Source organism: Dermacentor albipictus, chromosome 4 (assembly GCF_038994185.2).
Source record: "Dermacentor albipictus isolate Rhodes 1998 colony chromosome 4, USDA_Dalb.pri_finalv2, whole genome shotgun sequence".
In the NCBI taxonomy this organism is placed as follows: Eukaryota; Metazoa; Arthropoda; class Arachnida; order Ixodida; family Ixodidae; genus Dermacentor; species Dermacentor albipictus.
Window position 1 is genome coordinate 91,526,054 of NC_091824.1, and position 17,391 is coordinate 91,543,444.

A 17,391-nucleotide genomic window follows, 5' to 3' on the forward strand; every position below is an offset into this window, starting at 1 on the left:
ATCTCTGCTGAATGCAATGAAGTGTGGCACATACTACTTACACTGAAGTAATTTATCATACAGCTTCGAACCATAAGTTATTTAGCTTGAGGGAATTAAAACTTCTCAAAATTCAAATTAAAACCTCTTGGGCGTAGTTGCTTGCATTTACGCCTGGTTCACTGTTGCCCACGTTGACACTTATCAGACAATAAATCAAAGCATGGAATACTTTTGCCCCTTTGCACATAGAAGAAGTACATTTCCATATACAGCCTTGATAAACTGCGTCCATATGTTTTTTTAGCCAACTCACGCCTGTAAATGTGAAGTCAACATATACGTTCCCAGTGGTGGACCTTTCTTAGAACTGCCCAGCCTTATCTGCCGATAGCTCTGCAGCACAACGCTGCTGGCAGTTGTTGGAGATGGCGGTTGATGGGCAACAAAGTGCGATTTGTTTCCTTTGGAGCAAGGGATGAATGCCCATGAAAATCCACAGGGAAATGCAGCCCACATATAGGGAAAGATGTCTTGCTTTGAGAAGTGTGAGGTGGTGGCGCAGCGAGTTTGCAAAAGGCCGTGAAGACTTGCATGACAATGAGCATTCGGTGAGGCCAAATGTGTCGGTGACTGATCACAACATTTCCTGTCTGGATGCAATGATGGAAGCGTATCGGCATGTGCTCCTCAAGGACATTTCCCGGGAGCTTGGCATTTTGTATGGGGGTGTTTACAACATCATTCACAGGTCCTTAGGGTACCGGAAGGTTTCACGATGGTGGGTGCCTAAGAGGTTGGGTGACATGATGGAAGGCAAGCGAATGATTGCTTCGCTGAATCATCTGCAACAGTATGCTAAGAAGGGTGAAAGTTTCCTGGACCGCACTGTTACTAGCGATGTGAACATGAATACTGCATTTCACGCTGGAATCGAAGTGGCGGAGCATGGTGTGGAAACATCCAGGTTCGTCTGTGACAAAAAAAAAGTTCTGTGCGATCTGTTGGGAAAGTGATGTTAATGGCCTTCTGGAATTGCCGAGGAATGCTCCTGCTGGATTTCATGTCACAAAGTGCAGCTATCAATGCCGACAGTTACTGTTCCACAGTGTCGCATCTGCTGGCTGCCATCAGGCAAAAACGACAAGGGATTCAATGTGGACAGCGCGGTTAACTTCCACGACAATGGGAGGCCACATGTGGTAATCAGAACTGCCAGCAAGATTCGGTCATTTCACTGGGAGAGTCTGGACCACCAACCATGCAGTCCGGACCTCGCCTCTAGTGATTTCCATGTTTTCGGTCAGCTGATTAAGTTCCTGGCAAGACAGTGTTTCACACGCAACGATGAAGCCAAGACAGCAGTACCATGTTGGTTCCCACAGTCAGCTGGACGAATTCTACCACAGGAGCATCTCAAATTTAGTGCTGCGATGAGACAAATGTCTGAACCGGTGCGGGAACTATGTGAAAAAATAGTGTAAGGTACGTAGAATAGTATGTATATTTGTAGTTAGATGCATGTAGCTTATTTTGGCTAATAAAAAATAGGGGGCAAGGACTTACTGATTTGCCCTCGTATTTTGATGAACCAATATACTAGAACTGTTTAGAAGCTTTTCAGGCCAAATTTCCTCTTCAATGACATCTAAACTCACATGATAAGAGTCTCAGCAATGAACTTACGTGACCACATAAGTTACATGTCATTGTGATTACATGAATTTGAAACTGTAACTAGTGCAAATTGCAACCACTACAATCTACCCAAGGAATCGGCTACCAGCGACTAGACCCAATGTTGGGAGTGTGTCCTCTGTTTGGTTTGAGTTCAACACTCGAGTTCAACTCCGCAGCTTGCCACATCTCGGGCTTTGCTGGTAAGCTATCCAATTGGCGTCACTGGGTCACAAACAATGGGACACCCCCAGAGTTTTATTTTCTTGCACTTTGGTGAACAAATGCAAAAAAAAAGTGTATGATGACACCTTCAGACCCACTGCTAGATAACCCAAGTACTTCATCCCATGATTGTCATTAAGTCCAATGACGAGCTAGAACATCTTGCAGCTGTTACAGAAACAGCAGAACGGAATAACTTGCTACAAAATCTGTATACAATAGATTGCTATTAATATTACCCTGACAGGACCAACGAAATCAGCTGAAATATCAGACATGTTGAATGAAACAAGAAGCAGAAAAAAAACATCAAAACGCACTGTTGATGCATTTGGCAGTATTTGCCCGATTCTAACACACCCATAACTTGTACATGCACCCACTTTTGATGGGTTCAAACTGAAAAAAAAAAAAAAGTTAACATGGAAATGACAATTGAGCTTCTTATAAACAAAGTAGAAATTGAACACATACCTAACTTTTTGTAAAAGAAAGCTTACCATGTCTAGTTCTGGCAATAGGAAAAAAAAAACGTACCAGTGCATTTTACCTTCACAGAACGTAAACGTATTTACTTAATGTCCATCCTCATCGCTCTCAAACAGCACTTTATCCCTCAACTATGAGGAACCACGACATGTCCTCCGTATGGTCTATAGCACGTTTCATATTCTGTATTTATCAAGCGACTCCACAACAATCACAAACAGGATGGTGACCCATGCCTAGACTAACCACTGCATCAATCTGTCATGTGATGCATGCAATTCTCAGGAATGCCAAAACCATGTTGCATAACTTGTTGCCATTAGCTTAATATGTAAAATAACTTAGTTTCAGTGTGCTTTCATAATATATATTCTTTCATAAATATGTGCTTTCATAGCAGCACGTTGTCATCATGCTATGCTAAAAGCTTTTCTATCACCCTCCATGGTTGCCATCTTGAGATGGTAATGGCCTGACAGCAGACTGTTTGCGAATGTGGTTTTGGTTTCATATCGGATAACACCGCACAGGCAATTTTCGAACTAATTTTCTTGGAGAAAAGGACCGCAGTAGAATTGGGTAAGCAGTCTGTTATTCATTGTGAGCTACCATTTTCACTTAAAAATTTTCCTGTGGCAAGCCGAAGATCGGCGTTTTCGGCGAGACATGTCACATGTCTGACGCATTCACTGTACCTTAAGCACCACCAAGACAGATGATGCCACTATTGGAGTCACCGCTGGGGCCACCACTGGGATCAGGCACATGTGCGCTGACCAACTAAGTTCAAGTTATATGGCAAAGGCCAATTTCAGGTTCGAAATAACAAAAGTTTGGACCTATCAAAATGTACAAACTTCAACTGGGACCTTTAATTGGGATCGAATTAACCAAAAAATTGTATTAGCCAGAGTCAAATTAATGGAAATGTACTGTAGTGGTCAATCTTTTTAACAATTTGTGCAACCCTACCATAAGCAAAACCAGCAAGCACCTGAAAGACTGTGCAGACATGGCTTAGAGGGCAGCCATAGAAGCCACCCTCTCCCAACAGAGGCACTCTCCCACTGTCTCGTGTAGAGTCATTGCCAACACTTCACTGTACAAACATCCACAACTTTTTTTATTTCTTGCGCACTCACCGTCTCGGGAGCATCTGGATGTACCACTGCTCCAACAGAAGATGGGACGTATCTGGTGCCGAGGAGATGTCTATGCCACCTGTGTGGTCCAAGCTGCTGCATTGGGTGCAGTCCGGCGACAGCAGGACCTCCACAGACATAGGGATGCTGTTCCTCCAGAGCATCAGCATGTGCTTCAGGGCTACCTCATATCGCTGGCACTGCAATGAAAAGGTGGTATGCTTGAGCTAAGCCTGCTGCATAGCAGTGTGGATTACTTTGCTCAAGGACAGTTATAGGCTACAATAGAAAGATAAATGAGGTTTAAGAGCAGGAAAGGTTAGAGACGTTGGGCACAGCACAACTACAAAGACCCTGAAAGCTACAACATGACATCTTTAGGGAGAATGTTGCATCTGTCTTTGCTACTCCTGTCATGGTGGGATAAACAGTTTGATGAAGTATCACACCCTTTCTTTTTTTCTCAATGTTTTTTGGTAAAAATGTGCACTTCACAGTTTTTTTTAGGCACATAAACATACTACTGCGGCAAGGATCAGGCATTAAAATAAAATAAAATCAGGGAATAAAACAAAATAAAATGCAGTGGCAGGAAAAGGTGGGCCATCCAAGGGAATGAGATTTTGCCACTCAAGGAAAGTAAAAGGGTTCCAAGAAGTGTGGCACTGGCATGCTACTTCAAAGTATAAAAACGGGGATGGTACCAACAGGAAGTGTGGGAAACAATGACAAACCTGTCATATCGCATGCCCAACTCCACCACCTCTTATCCTCAACTAGAGTACTATCTACCTACATTTTATCACAAATCCACTAAGCCATTCTTCTAGTCCATAGTGTACATACCTATCGTTTTCCGAACTTCGCTTTTCGTTACCCATGTAGTTTTCAGTTTCCTTTAAAATTTCCTTTTAATTCTCATAGTTCTGTCCCAGAGTTTAGTACTGAGAGAACGCAGAGATCATGTGCTCTTCTATTCGAGGATGACAGCTCATGACTTGGGCAGTGGCGTGACCACAATATGTTTAGAGGGGGGTTGGGGCAAGCCCGTTAAAGTTTACTTGGTATAGCCATAGAGGAGATTTGAAGAGTGGCTGAATTGGTTAGTGTGGTTGTCTCGCAACCCGGAGGTCGATGGTTCGAATCCACAACCCGACATGCAATATTTATTTTTGCACGGCTTGAGTTTTTTCGTATGGCAACAGTGGCGGCGCCTACACAAGTGAGGCAATACAAGCTTCGCTTGAAAAAGAATGCGGATTTGGTGTTCAAAGCTTGTCATGTTAGACAGCCTCAACAAAATACAAGTGGTTGAAGGTGAAACATGTTTTTGACCACCCAGTGACAGCCTCCTCTGCAGTGCAGGAGGCCAAGTGATGTCCTGCAGGTGGCCTGCATTGCTAAGAACCATAACCCTCAACAGCCTAGATGGACCAACGAATCGTTATGTGCTACAGGGTGTGATGGTGAGGCCCTAACGACCATCCTAGCTGCCCAAACAGGGGATACGTAATAAAAAAAACATACTTACATGCACGCCATTCTGAAAGAAAACTCGGCATCAACTGTTGTTTTGTTGGATTTGCCACTGTACAGCCGACAGTGCCACCTTTCAAAAGTGTGGGAACAATATTCGAAGTGCTAGAGCAGAAAGAATTCGGGTAAAGAGGAAATATGAACATCTTTGCAACCTGCATTTTGCACGATATTGTTTCATCAAACGATACTGGAGATGGCTACCAAAACGTGCCTGAAGATTTGAACCAGCTGAGGATCTGAAAGCCTCAGTACAATGGCAGCAATTATACCACTGCAGTCATGCGTTCACATATGCTAATGCATCTCAAAATGAAATGCAAACAGGAAGAAATAGAATGTGTAACTTTGTATACTTAACTATTTGTAAAGTAGTATGCGATCATGGCATAGATAGGTGTTAACACACACACTTGCGCCAAAATTAATTACAGGTGCTGGTATCGCACCAGTGTCTGAGCACACATTAGTAGGTATGGAAAGCGAAATTGCCTTTCTTGTTCGTTTTCTTGCCCTTTAGTTCCAAATAGTATGACAGTGGATCAGAGACAGCAAATACCTCAACTACTGATGTGGGGTCACACTGATGGCGTGCTTGTCCCGAAGTGGTGGGTGGACAGTGAAGGCCCTCAGTGTAGCCTTTGCCTGAGCGGGATGGCACCCGGCCCTCAAGCACCAGGCTGCCCACATCGATGAAGAACTCGTATGGCTCAATCTTCACTTCCTCCACTGCTGGGTGCATCTCTACAGTACAGAAGAAACAGTTTCATCAATTACAGTAGCATTTCTGGTGCTCGTAGTACAAAAGTCACGCCTGCAAAATTGCTGCAGAGTTTCTGTGAGAGTCCTGAGAGACGTGTCTCGATGCAGTTCTACTTTTCTTACATCACTTTTCTCAGCCTCGCCATTCAGGCATTTATTATTTTTATAGGGGGCGGGGAAGGAAAGAGTAAAAAAGGCTGTACAAATCACCAAGAGCCTGTACTTCATTCTGAAATGTACAGCCTCTTCTTTGCTGGCAAAGTTTATGGAGAGATAGGGGATTTGTCTTACCTAAAATAATTCCCATCCCTAAAACAGTTTTTATGTGCCTGGTATTTCTAAACAATTTCCCCTGATACCACTGCTATCCCTACATCTGTCTTCATATGTCCAAGAGCCATATTTTGTAAACATTCTATTAAAGCCATTGTAGCTGAATTGCTAGCTACTGCCCTGACAGAACAAAGCACATATAACTGCACGGAATTTCACTATCATCTAAAGTTCACTTAGACATCCAGAAAGAGGTGCCATTACCTATTATGCCTAAGCATTTTAGAGTACATTCATAAAGGCAGCACACATGAAATACCTCATGGAAGGCCAAGTGACATGCCGTCTCATGGGCACTCATGTGAGATTATGGTGCTGTGCATCTTTTGAAATCTGACCTCATTGGCTGTGCAATAATAATTACCAGAAATTAACTGGATTCTATGTCTAAGCATCATAGCTTATTATGAGCGATGCTGCACATATGGATGGGGGCTCCAGGAATGATGGTGCCATCTTTCACCACTATGGCAAAAGAAAGAAAAAAATAATAGAAACACGCAAAACGGTGACAGGTGGCACATGCATTTGCCATTGCCTTGGATTGACACTGCTTCAGGCAGCATGGGACAGCATATATGCTCCCCTCGCTCATGCATAAATGCTTGGACATGTCTAATCGGTTTTAGAAATATTTAATGAATCATGATGCTCCTGCATGCATGAGCTTCTCATGGCTAAACTTCATGCTTCAGTGGCATGTGCAACAATCCTGCATGCGTTCGTCAGTAGCGATGGTGCGTCAACAGCAAAAATTCAACAGGGCCCTCTAGGCAGTGCCACTAGAGAAAGCGTGTGGCTGACAAACCAGTATGGCCTTCCAAACAAGCAAAGGACACTGGGACCTGGCTAGTGGCTCGAATTATGCAGATCAGTGACCATGCACGCTTATACATGTTTCACTGCCATATACTTGCAAACCTGTCAGCGACTAATTTCATTGCTCCTATGCCACTCAACGGCCGCTGCTTCTGCCATAACCTGCTTTGGTTCAGAAAACAAAATATTGCCCTAAATTATCTATTCTTTCATTGGTTCTTTTTTTTCCCTATTTCGCACCTATCGGGATGTGGCCGCGATATCAGGCTCAGCAACACAAAGCCACTCAGCCGCGAGTACACCGGAAGCGCAATTTCCCAAGAATTGAATCAGGGACAACCCAAGCGACAACCGATGCAAATACTTGGTGGCGGAAGGCATCGACGCCCAAGTGCAAGTTGAATTGAGCCGGCGTTCGAACAACGGAAGCGCTCGATCGTGCTCCGAAACTAATAGCACGGTCCGCACGGCGTAAGCCACCGGGGCCAGGAAGCGGGCTTCCGCACGCGGCAGCGCCACCACCGCCAGCCACCGCGAAGGCCAGAACGCGCAACGGCGCGCGGCGGGGCCGGGTGTTATAATTAGCAGCGCTGCCAATAGCGCGTGCCACGTGCAGAGAGAGCAGCACGATCGTTCCGCTTCCGCGATGGGGCCGCCCCGACAGCACACGCAGCAGCACCGGCGTGCGCTTCCCCCCCTTTCCAAACCTTTCGCCGCCGTGGGGGTGTGCTCCCGTGGTCAGGACTACAGCGCTAAGCATCTATCACGGGGAGCTCGACGACACGACCGCACGCGTTAGACCGTTGTCATGTGCAGCATATGCGTCCAAAGTTTCGAAGTCGCTTGGCGACCGAGTGACAATATCTGTGGCCGGTGATTGTCGGGACTTGCCGTAGGACAACGGTTGTCCAGAGGGCTTGTGGGCCAACCGCCTGTCATAGCCTAAAAGTCAGTGGAACATTATTATAGCCTGCTGCTCCGAAAGCTTCCGAAAAAGAGAGCGCCCTCTGTCTAACAACATCCGGGGTTTCGCCAGTCATAGCTTAAAGTCAGTGGAACATTATTATAGCCTGCTGCTCCGAAAGCTTCCGAAAAAGAGAGCGCCCTCTGTCTAACAACATCCGGGGTTTCGCAGCAACTAAAGGTCAGTAAGGGCCGGCAGTCAGCGACCCGAGGACACGTCAAGCAGCGCTCAATGGCCATGACTGCTACGAACGAAATTGTAACTGTAAACTCGGTTTAAGTGGCACAGAAACAGCACTGGAATGTTGGGCACGTCGTAGGGAATCCGGTAAGCAGTGAGCATGTTGTGACCGCGAACTTTTTGGCCGCCCCGCAAATGTGTCGCAGAACGCCAAAAATAAAAACGTAGATTTCGTTGTTCTAGTGGTCATCCAACATGGCGGCCGCGAAATTATCATCGCGTGCAACATGACGATACTTTGTACATTCGAAAGTTAATTGGTAGCTTCCGCAGGACCGTTGGAGCAGATAAAAGGCCACCTTCGCTTCGATTTAATGCCCGGGCGGCCCTTGTCTTTCTAGCGAAGCATCTGTTGTCACGGTTAATTTATTATTTGCCCCAGAGGAATGCACCGTTTATTCTAACGAAATGAAATACGCTCTCCTTCTCAAGGCTATCAAGGGACGAATCCGTTGACTTGCACTACAATACATCTCGCACCATATATCCGTCGGGACTCGAGACCGAGTTGGCGACTTAAGCTCCTTCAGCCACGCAGCTTCAGGCAAAAAGGAGGGCTCACGGACTTGATATAACAACAGATACCAGATGCAGCTCACGGACCGGCCGAAACGTCTTCGCTTGTCCCTCGAAGCACACGCCTCGAGGGAACAGGAAGTGCGCGAGGAACAGCGACGCACCCTGCGGAGTCCACGCAACCCCTCCCCCCGCCTCCTTCCAACTCCGGAAAGGATTCCACGACCTAGAAATCCAGTGGGCCAGGGGGATATCTGGCACACAGGAGCGCGAGCCGAGCTGATGGCGCGGCGCTCCGCTTCGCGCTCTGGTAACCGCGCGTATGGCGCAGGGGGGTGGGGGGGGGGGCAGGGAACACCCCCCTTCCCGCCCATCTCGTCCGTGTAGCATCGCGTCACGCACGCTACACTTTTACTCGCCGCCAAACCTCGCGCACCAGAGAAGCGATTCCTCCCACCGCGGCCGCTGCAGGTAGAGAAAGAACTGCGACTGTACGCGCACTGCGACAAATACGTACAGCAGCGAACACGGCCGCGCGTGGTGTGCTGCAGCACCCGGCTGTTGCCAGGCGTTGGCTGGGCCAGGGCCGGCACGTAGGCCAGCGCAGGGAGAGAGACCGCGCGGGGTCCAGCAGCTGCTCCGCTCGCAGTGACGCAGCGCCGCGCGCTTTGTCGCTTTCGCAGCTATTCTCAGGGACCGTATAACGACAACTGCTGGCTGCCAATGACGAGGAAGGCAACAGATACGTTGAAATCTACGTCGTGAATCGGCTCTGTACATGGGAGAATCAGCCGGTCGGAACGGAGAACACAAAGGTATAGTCGCCATTTCGGTGACCCACCAAAGGATTCGCGTCGACAATCGACGTGTAGCGCACATTACGCAGCCTGCGGGAATATACAGAGCCCTATCCCGTCCCACTTATTCATTCTATATTTATCTTGGTGCGTAGCGGGTACCTGCATTTTAGTAGAATAAGCAAATGGACCCCACAGATGCTCAACGCATTTGCCTCGAGTATAGCTAGGTTGATAGGCAGCTTCGAGAGCAAGTAGTTGCGTATGAGACGTTCGGCCTTGCGCGCCTATTGCGGTCAAGTCTTTAAGGATCCTGCGACCAAAACGCAACTTAGCTGATCTCGAAACTGCGCATCCGGGGGCGACCCGACACACGCGCCATCAACAAAAGATGGATAGAGAAAAAAAAAAAAGGAAAACGAAACGGGACAAGTTGGCCACTTCCTCATTTCGCTGGGCAGCTCCTCCTGACCATGACGACGGTCATAGAAGGCCCTTCGGAGCCGCGTAATAAGACCGAAGCGCACGGCGATGTAACGGGACGAGCAGGGCCAATCCGTCCAGGAAGGAGGACGACGACGTGCCCCGGGAAACGAGAGAAGGTCGGTGAAAGTTGCTGGAAGGCGACAGCGTGCAGCAACACCAAAACGAGCGCGAAAGGGTACGGTAGGAGGAGGGAAGCTAGAGAGAAAAAAAGCGGCGCATGAAGACGAAGGGGGAGAGGCAGCGCACGTCGAGTGTGCAAGTGGGCCACTGGGACGATGCTGCTGCATTCGCCGAGGGCTGACCTCTTACGACACGGGCGCGAGGCGGCGGCCACAGTGAGGGAAGCGCCCCGGCAGGTAGGAAGGCAAGGGAAGGCGCGCACAATGACCGGCGCCCTTCGTCGCCCTCGCGCCGTGTCTGCCGGTGACGAGGAAGGCCGCCGAGCCTTGGCACCGATCGGGCGTCCTCGTCACTGGGCCGGGGACGCCCCGCGGTGCTGCGGACCCGGCGCCGCTCTCTCCTCTCGAAGATGGTTCGGCGCGACAACCGGGCCCCGTTGGAGAGAAAACCAAGAGCCGCCCCCAACGACCCTCGAAGACCAGCTCGGAGGAGGAGGCTGGCTGCAGAGTCGCCCGGCTAAGTTCGGCAAATCTGGGGTATACGATGCAGCACGTTGCAGACCGGTATCGCCGTCCAGCTTCCAAGTCTTCGGCGGGGTGTCGTTTAGACACTGCGGAGGACGTGTGCCGCGGCGAAATGGGCCACACCGACGTCATCGAAGGCGCGACTCGGGACGAGATGGCGAAACGGCAGCTGTCCCTGTACCACATCGCGTAGGATACAGGAGCTGTGACCCTGCCGAGCAACTTTTTCGCCAGCTGCTGCAGAAAGCACAAGCGAATCACGTCGCCCAGGCATTCGCCCCGTTGGGGCGCTGCCGTGCCGTGAACGCTCAAATGGCGACAGTGTTCATCAGCTATATGTATACGAACGGAACACCCGTCTGTAAGGAGATCCACATTTTGTGGTGCCCCTTCCAACCGCTGCTCAAGAAGGTTCTCTGAACGCTTTGCGCGAGGTTGCATGTCCCCCTCCTAAACACTTTTCGGATTTTTCAGTAGAGCGGTGTACATGCTGTGAGCTTGATCCGGCTACGCACTTGCATCTTAGCCATTGACTTGTGACCACGGTGCGTCCGTTGCTCAAACACCGGGTCGCATCCTGTTCGTTTAGGTAAAACGCCCGGAGCGGAGCGCAGGCGCAGCGCTCTCTTGCGCGAGCTCGAGCTCCTCCAGCGTTCTTGATCGGTCACTTACAGTTATGAACTTGGTGCAGCAGAAAGGCCCGCTGGAAAAGGGTGAAAAGAATTCGTGCAAAGTGCCACGTAACGACCACTCGCAACCGTGCAGTCGCTGTTTCCTATACCACAGGCCAACGCAATTTCATCAATAAGTATTATGTTCCCATCAATGTAAGCTCCTTCAACTAATAAGCTTCCACGGTGGTCTCAAATGGGTTTGGGTGCACGCACTCTCCGGAGCCCTCAAGGAAGGGCGTTGTCAAGTCTTTCGAGTCGGCTTACATAACGGGCAGGCAGAGAGCCCGAAGGGCACGCCGTGTCACCGCAGAGCACAGAATTTGCCCTCCCCGCCACCGTTCTTCGCCTTCTGCCTGCGGGGCCCGACAGGATGCTGCAGCAGCAGGCCTTCGTCGCGCGTATTTCGGGAGGTGCGGGGGGTCGTCGCAACGACAGCTGGCTCGCGAACTCGGGCCGGCGCCTCGCGGAGTCAACGCAAGCCGTGACGCACGCTAGACCGCGCTGAATACTTCCAGCTCAGGGCAGGAGACTTCCGAGTGTTGTAAGCCCTCCCCTTTCCAACTCCTTTTAGACGCTCAGATAGTCAGATAAAGCGAATCGTGGAAATCGGCGGACTCGATATTCAATAAACGGTTTCAGTGACGCATCAGTGCCAAAGTAAACAGATTCAGCGACGGAACTAGATCGTCCAGCAAAACTTTTTGTTGGGCTAGTTGGTGCATTACTGAAGTACTATAGCGCCAAACAGACGACACAGGAAGAAGAGACACGGACGAGCGCTTACTGACAACTGATGCTTTAATGACGGAAACACACAATATATATACACAAATTTGGCGGCGCAACTCGCGCATTGTCAAAACATCACATGGTAAATGGGCAAAAGGCGATAGAACGATTTTGAATGTGACGTTCGTGAAGATTACACGTGGTGTACAGGGCCAAATGACTATAAATGATAATGGTAACGTGATACACAAACACCGCCGTGAGGGAGTACCCCTTAAAAACTAAAAGATTAGGAATGTTCACCAGGCGCGGGCGGCGCAGCAACCTGCTCAGATTTAACTATGGGCTTCTAAAAATGACATCTCACTTTTATAGAGAATTTTCGATGGTTCGCTTACGCATTCAATGCCCTTCCTTTTAATGTGGAAGGCTTCCTTCAGCTCGCGGGCCACGCTGTCTCGACTTCTGTCCAGAATGACAGTCTCTCTTAGGCGAGGCTTGCACCCGCACTCTTTGCAGTGGATGGCCATATTGGAACCTGTTCCTTTCTCCTGTAGCCTTTCGTGTTCTTTCAGCCTTTCATTTAGACACCGCCCCGTTTGTCCTATGTAAACTTTTTTGCATGAGAGCGGAATTTGATACACTACCCCTTCCTTGCAACTGACAAGTGGATTGGTATGCTGGGTTCCGCAGGTCACGCGTTCTGTTTTCTGGTTGTTAACGCGGGCGCACAATGTAGCAAGTTTTGAAGGGGCTGAGAAAACAACCGGGACTTTGAATTTACTCGCGACCTTTTTCAGGTTGTGGGCTACGCGGTGGGAATACGGTACAACTACAGGTCTTAATCTCCTGGTTTGTTCTTGCGTGTTTTTTCTTGCTTTCCCTTTTATCTTCTGGAGCAGACTCTCTACTACAGAACTTATAACTGCCTGTGGGAACCCCGCCTCCTTTAGCCTTTCAATCTGCTGATGGAAGCTGCTCCGTATGGCATGCTTACATGACTTCCTGATAGCCGATTCCAATGCCCCTTTGGCTATCGCTCTTTTTACGGTCTTAGAGTGGGCTGACTCATAAGACAAGAGCTCTTTTTGCGCTCGGGGTTGGTACTTCCAGTGCACTTCAGCTCCCAGGCTGAGCTCGAGGTCTAAAAACTGTAACTTATTGTTCTTTGGTAGTTCAAAGGTGTATTCTAACCCATGGCTATATTTCATAAACACATCTAGCATCTCTTTCACAGTTTCTTGGTGGCCTGGTGGATCCTGTCTGTTTAATACAATTAGGAAGTCATCTACATATCTAAATACTTTTCAAAACCTTCTGCTTGTCAAGCATGCTGTCCAAAACGCTATCAATGGCCAACTAGATCAACTAGATCAACTAGATCGTGATGCACAAAAAGCATGACATAATGCAATAGAGAAAAAAAAAATGTCGCACTTGTTGCGAAGGGGCGTGTCGGTGCACCTAAATTCAAGGGTTTAGGTAAAGGGGACGGCAAGCATTAGGGCATGCTAGCGCTTGGGGTCCCCTAATCTAAAGCTCTCTAAGTAAGACGATATGAAGTACTGAGGATGTACACGCTTGGCTTGTGCCTGCAAGAACCGGTCCGTGCCAAGAGACAAAACGAAAAGGAGAAAAACTCTCCCCGTAGAAGCAATACGTAGGAGGGAGACAGGCAGGTAGCGGGAGAGGCCGGGGTGAATTTAACTCGGTGAACAAGCAGGTCTCGTGCAAACATCGATCTTTCGTTAGAGAGCACAAAGGGTAGTGAACTATAACTACAGAGTCAATTAACGATAACTTGAGAGTCAACTGCGTGACGTTCATTAGATTAAGGTACGCTGAGGCGTGTCCTTACCGCGTGTCTTCCTTTAACGCGGAATTAGGCGCAGAGTTTCTCGTATTTTAAAGATAACACGTCATGAGATTGAAAAATAAAATGCTCTGGATCCTCGCAGAGACGCCTAACATGTTACTCAATGCCAACGCTCCTAAATTCTCAATACAGCAGCAAGGCTATGTACAACGTTTTCGTTCTTCAATCAGCAACCATTCGACCCTCGTACATAAACGTCATACCGCAACATACTCCGGGGGCGCTATTCGGGACACAGTGATAACCCACCATATTGGCAGAGTCGCGATCTTGACGGCTTTGTTCGGTTCAAAGGCTGGCTACGCTATGTAGGAATCGACAAAAAAAAAAGCCGAGAGAGAGAGAGAGAGAGATGGAAATGAGAGAAAGACAGGGAGGTTAACCAGAGTTAAAGCCTCCGGTTTGTTACCCTGCCCTAGGGGAAGCAAGCACGGAAAGAAGAGCGGGGACAAAAATAAAAGCCTGAAAAAAAAAATGACCTAAAGGGGGCTGGATAGGATTCATTATAGTCTTTCTAATAGGCCACTGCCACGTAAAAAGGTCAACAGAGCCTCGACCGATTTTCGGTGCGACGACAGTTCCATGTCGGCATTCTGCCTGTTCTTACAGTGGCCTGTCGTCAAGCCGTGCCAACACGGCCGCTAGAGAACAAAAAAATATGAATAAATAAAGACAGGAAAACATCAGAAAAAAAAACAAGCAGTGGAACTTGACAATATGGTCAATGGTGACAGTGTCGAAGCACAACAACCCAACACACATTCAGTATACAACTTTTCAGCACAACGCGTACACTCGGTATAATGTGGCCACACGACAATGACGGTGATGACGGTAGTTCTCTGGCACAACGTGGGTCTAATGTACGGTTGTACCGAGAGCCAAGTGAGCGAAAGCCCGTTATCGCTAAAATAAAATAATGAAGCACTGTCAGGTAAAAACGCTGTACGAACCAGCCGCTGCGACGGTCGGTGACCAAGCGCACTGCACCGCTTGCCGAGTGAATTGCATTCCAAAAGCGCCAACCGCGTGAAATGACGGCCCAGATGACACTACAGCTTGTTGGGAGTGGGTTTTCGTGGCCGATGCGATGTCGAGTTGGGGCAAACAGCAGGACAAGTTTAAAAACGGAAGAAAAACTTTGTACACGTATTCTTCACATGTTTGATGAAGAGCGCACGAGACCGAAGAGGCGGCTGGTGGCGACTCTCTCCCTAAAAATGGGCCGGCTCTGCCTTACATCCCTTTGGGCGTCCCGTCGTCGGTAGGAACGAAGCAAGAACGGTGCTGACGTCAACCGCGTCGCTCTCCTCTTTCGTCGAAGCAGGAGAACACCAACACCCTCTAGAACACGCACTTGAGCTGAGAGGGTACTTTTCCCCCTCTCAGAGGCCAAGGTCCAGTTGACAGTTGACAGCGCAGAAATGTCAAAGTTGAGTGCTGAAAACCGGCGACATCTCTGGCAACCTTTCAGGAATTTGGCAGTAAGTGGAAATCTCGTTCTCCGAACCTGAACGGGATCGAAGTGTGGAGATCACCAGTGCGCCGTGCTCTATTGTAACCTCTCCCGTGTTGTCGTCCTCGGTTGCTAGGGGAGGGGGTGAGGGGGGTTGTTACAGTGCCGGGTGCCGGGGGTCGGAGCGTCTGCAGGTGCGAGGTCGCAACAGAATTTCAAAGCTGCTGGTTTGACACTGAAGCATCCCTGTCCAGAGGGACCGTCTGGCACAAGAAGCCAGCTCCTTCATCGTTTTGTCGGTGAACACCTGCACCAGGAATTCTAAGTCATACGCGGCTTCCAGCCGCAAGGTGCCGCGGCAGGCTTCACGGGAGTCGAGGAGCTGTCATTCTCAGCTCTCAGGGACGCGCGGCGCGCATTGCCGGCGAGCCTGTCAACCTGCCACGGCCAAGGAGGTATCGGCAGGGGTATGCACGTATGCACGCTTGAGCTTGCGAATAATGCCGAGACAATGCGCAATATAGATGGACGCGACGAAACGCGAGGCGTATGGAAGACAGCAACAACGTTTCAGACGACTTGTGTGTCCGGTCCGCCACAAGTGCTGAAAAAAATAATAATTATCAAATATAACGACGAGTGAATCGAAAAGCTGCCGACTGTCAGCTTTCTCCGCGAAGTCTTGTCAACAACTTAATACCGATATCTGATCGCACAAAGTTTCTTGGCGTAGTTTTAGACAGGCACCTGAAATGCAATCTTCACGCGCAATCGTTTGTCAGTAAGATTTCTTTTGGAATACGCACCATAATCAAAACCCGCTCACGTTTTCAGCCGCACATCGTCCATTCCCTTTATCATGCACACATTCACAGCCATTTATCTTATTGCGTATCAAATGAGGTATACACACATGTGTATATACGTCGTGTAGCTTATGTTAAAATGAGGATGTAATTAGCACTCCGGCGAAGAAACTAAGATCTGTTCTACCTGGGACGATCATGAAAGCGGTAAAAGAATCAGAAAGTCTTTGCGCCCTATTTTTTATTAGCAAAAAAAGGTACATATAGGTATACGTATACGTACTATTGCGCGTACCTTACCCTATTTCCCCCATAGTCCCCACACCAATTCAGACCCCATTTGTCCCATCGCAGCACTAAACTTGAGATGCGTCCCTGTGGTAGAATTTGTCCAGCTTACTGTGGAACCACCCAACGTTACTAGATTACTAGTATCTAGTAGCGTTGGAACCACCGTCGTGCTGCTGTCTTGGCTTCATCGTCGCACGTGAATCGCTGTACTACCAGAAGCTTCTTCAGCGTACCTAAAACGTGGAACACCTTTCCTCATACGTGGGCTGCATTTCCCTGTGGATTTCGGTAGGCGTTCGCATCTTGTTTCACAGAAAACAAATCCCACTTCGTTGCTCGTACGCCGCGAACGTGCGAAGCCCAACCGCCACCTTCAGCAACTGACAGCAGCGCCGTGCCCCGGAGCTACCGGCAGGTAAGGCCGGGCCGGTCCAAGAAAGGCGCGACGCTGGAAATGGATATGCTGACTTCGCATTTACAGCCGTAATTTGGTTTAAAAAAGATAGCGGCATATAGTTTCCGATTCGCCCTCGCATGTAGCGTTGGCGGTCACGAGGAAATCGACTGGCGAATGTGGGCCGAAGCCGAAGGCGGGTGCAGTATAACGCAGCCTAACAAAGCGCTATAGCTGTCGCGCGGGAATAATGCGGGAAACGGGCACGTGGCGCACGCGCCAAACGGCTCACAACGCTAGTTGGCTTTGTCAAGAGAGAAGTATGCGGGAAATTGTGGCCTAATGGCTATGGAGCATCGGGCTGCTGAGCCTGAAGTCTTATAGAGGTTCGGCTTGACCCTCGGGCACGCGTTTCCTTTGTTTGAAAGGGTCCGAAACGAAACGAGACGGGAACCTATATCTACCTATTTAGCGCAAAGGTGCCTCGAACGAGGCAAATAATTATTCATACAGGCAATTAGCACAAATAGCATAGGGTGGGCGAACAATTCTAGTT

The 17,391-nt window shown here is 48.9% G+C and overlaps 1 protein-coding gene across 1 annotated transcript in view; it reads right to left on the reverse strand.

Annotated features, from left to right (window-relative positions):
- The window catches only part of atos (atos homolog atossa), a 104,233-nt gene that overhangs the window by 22,263 nt on the left and 64,579 nt on the right, over positions 1-17,391 (reverse strand). Inside the window, exons 4-5 of the mRNA XM_065426237.2 lie at positions 5,608-5,792; positions 3,513-3,712 (exon numbers count right to left, since the gene is read on the reverse strand). Coding sequence (XP_065282309.1) covers positions 3,513-3,712; positions 5,608-5,792 — 385 coding nt within the window. The remainder of the gene's footprint in view (positions 1-3,512; positions 3,713-5,607; positions 5,793-17,391) is intronic.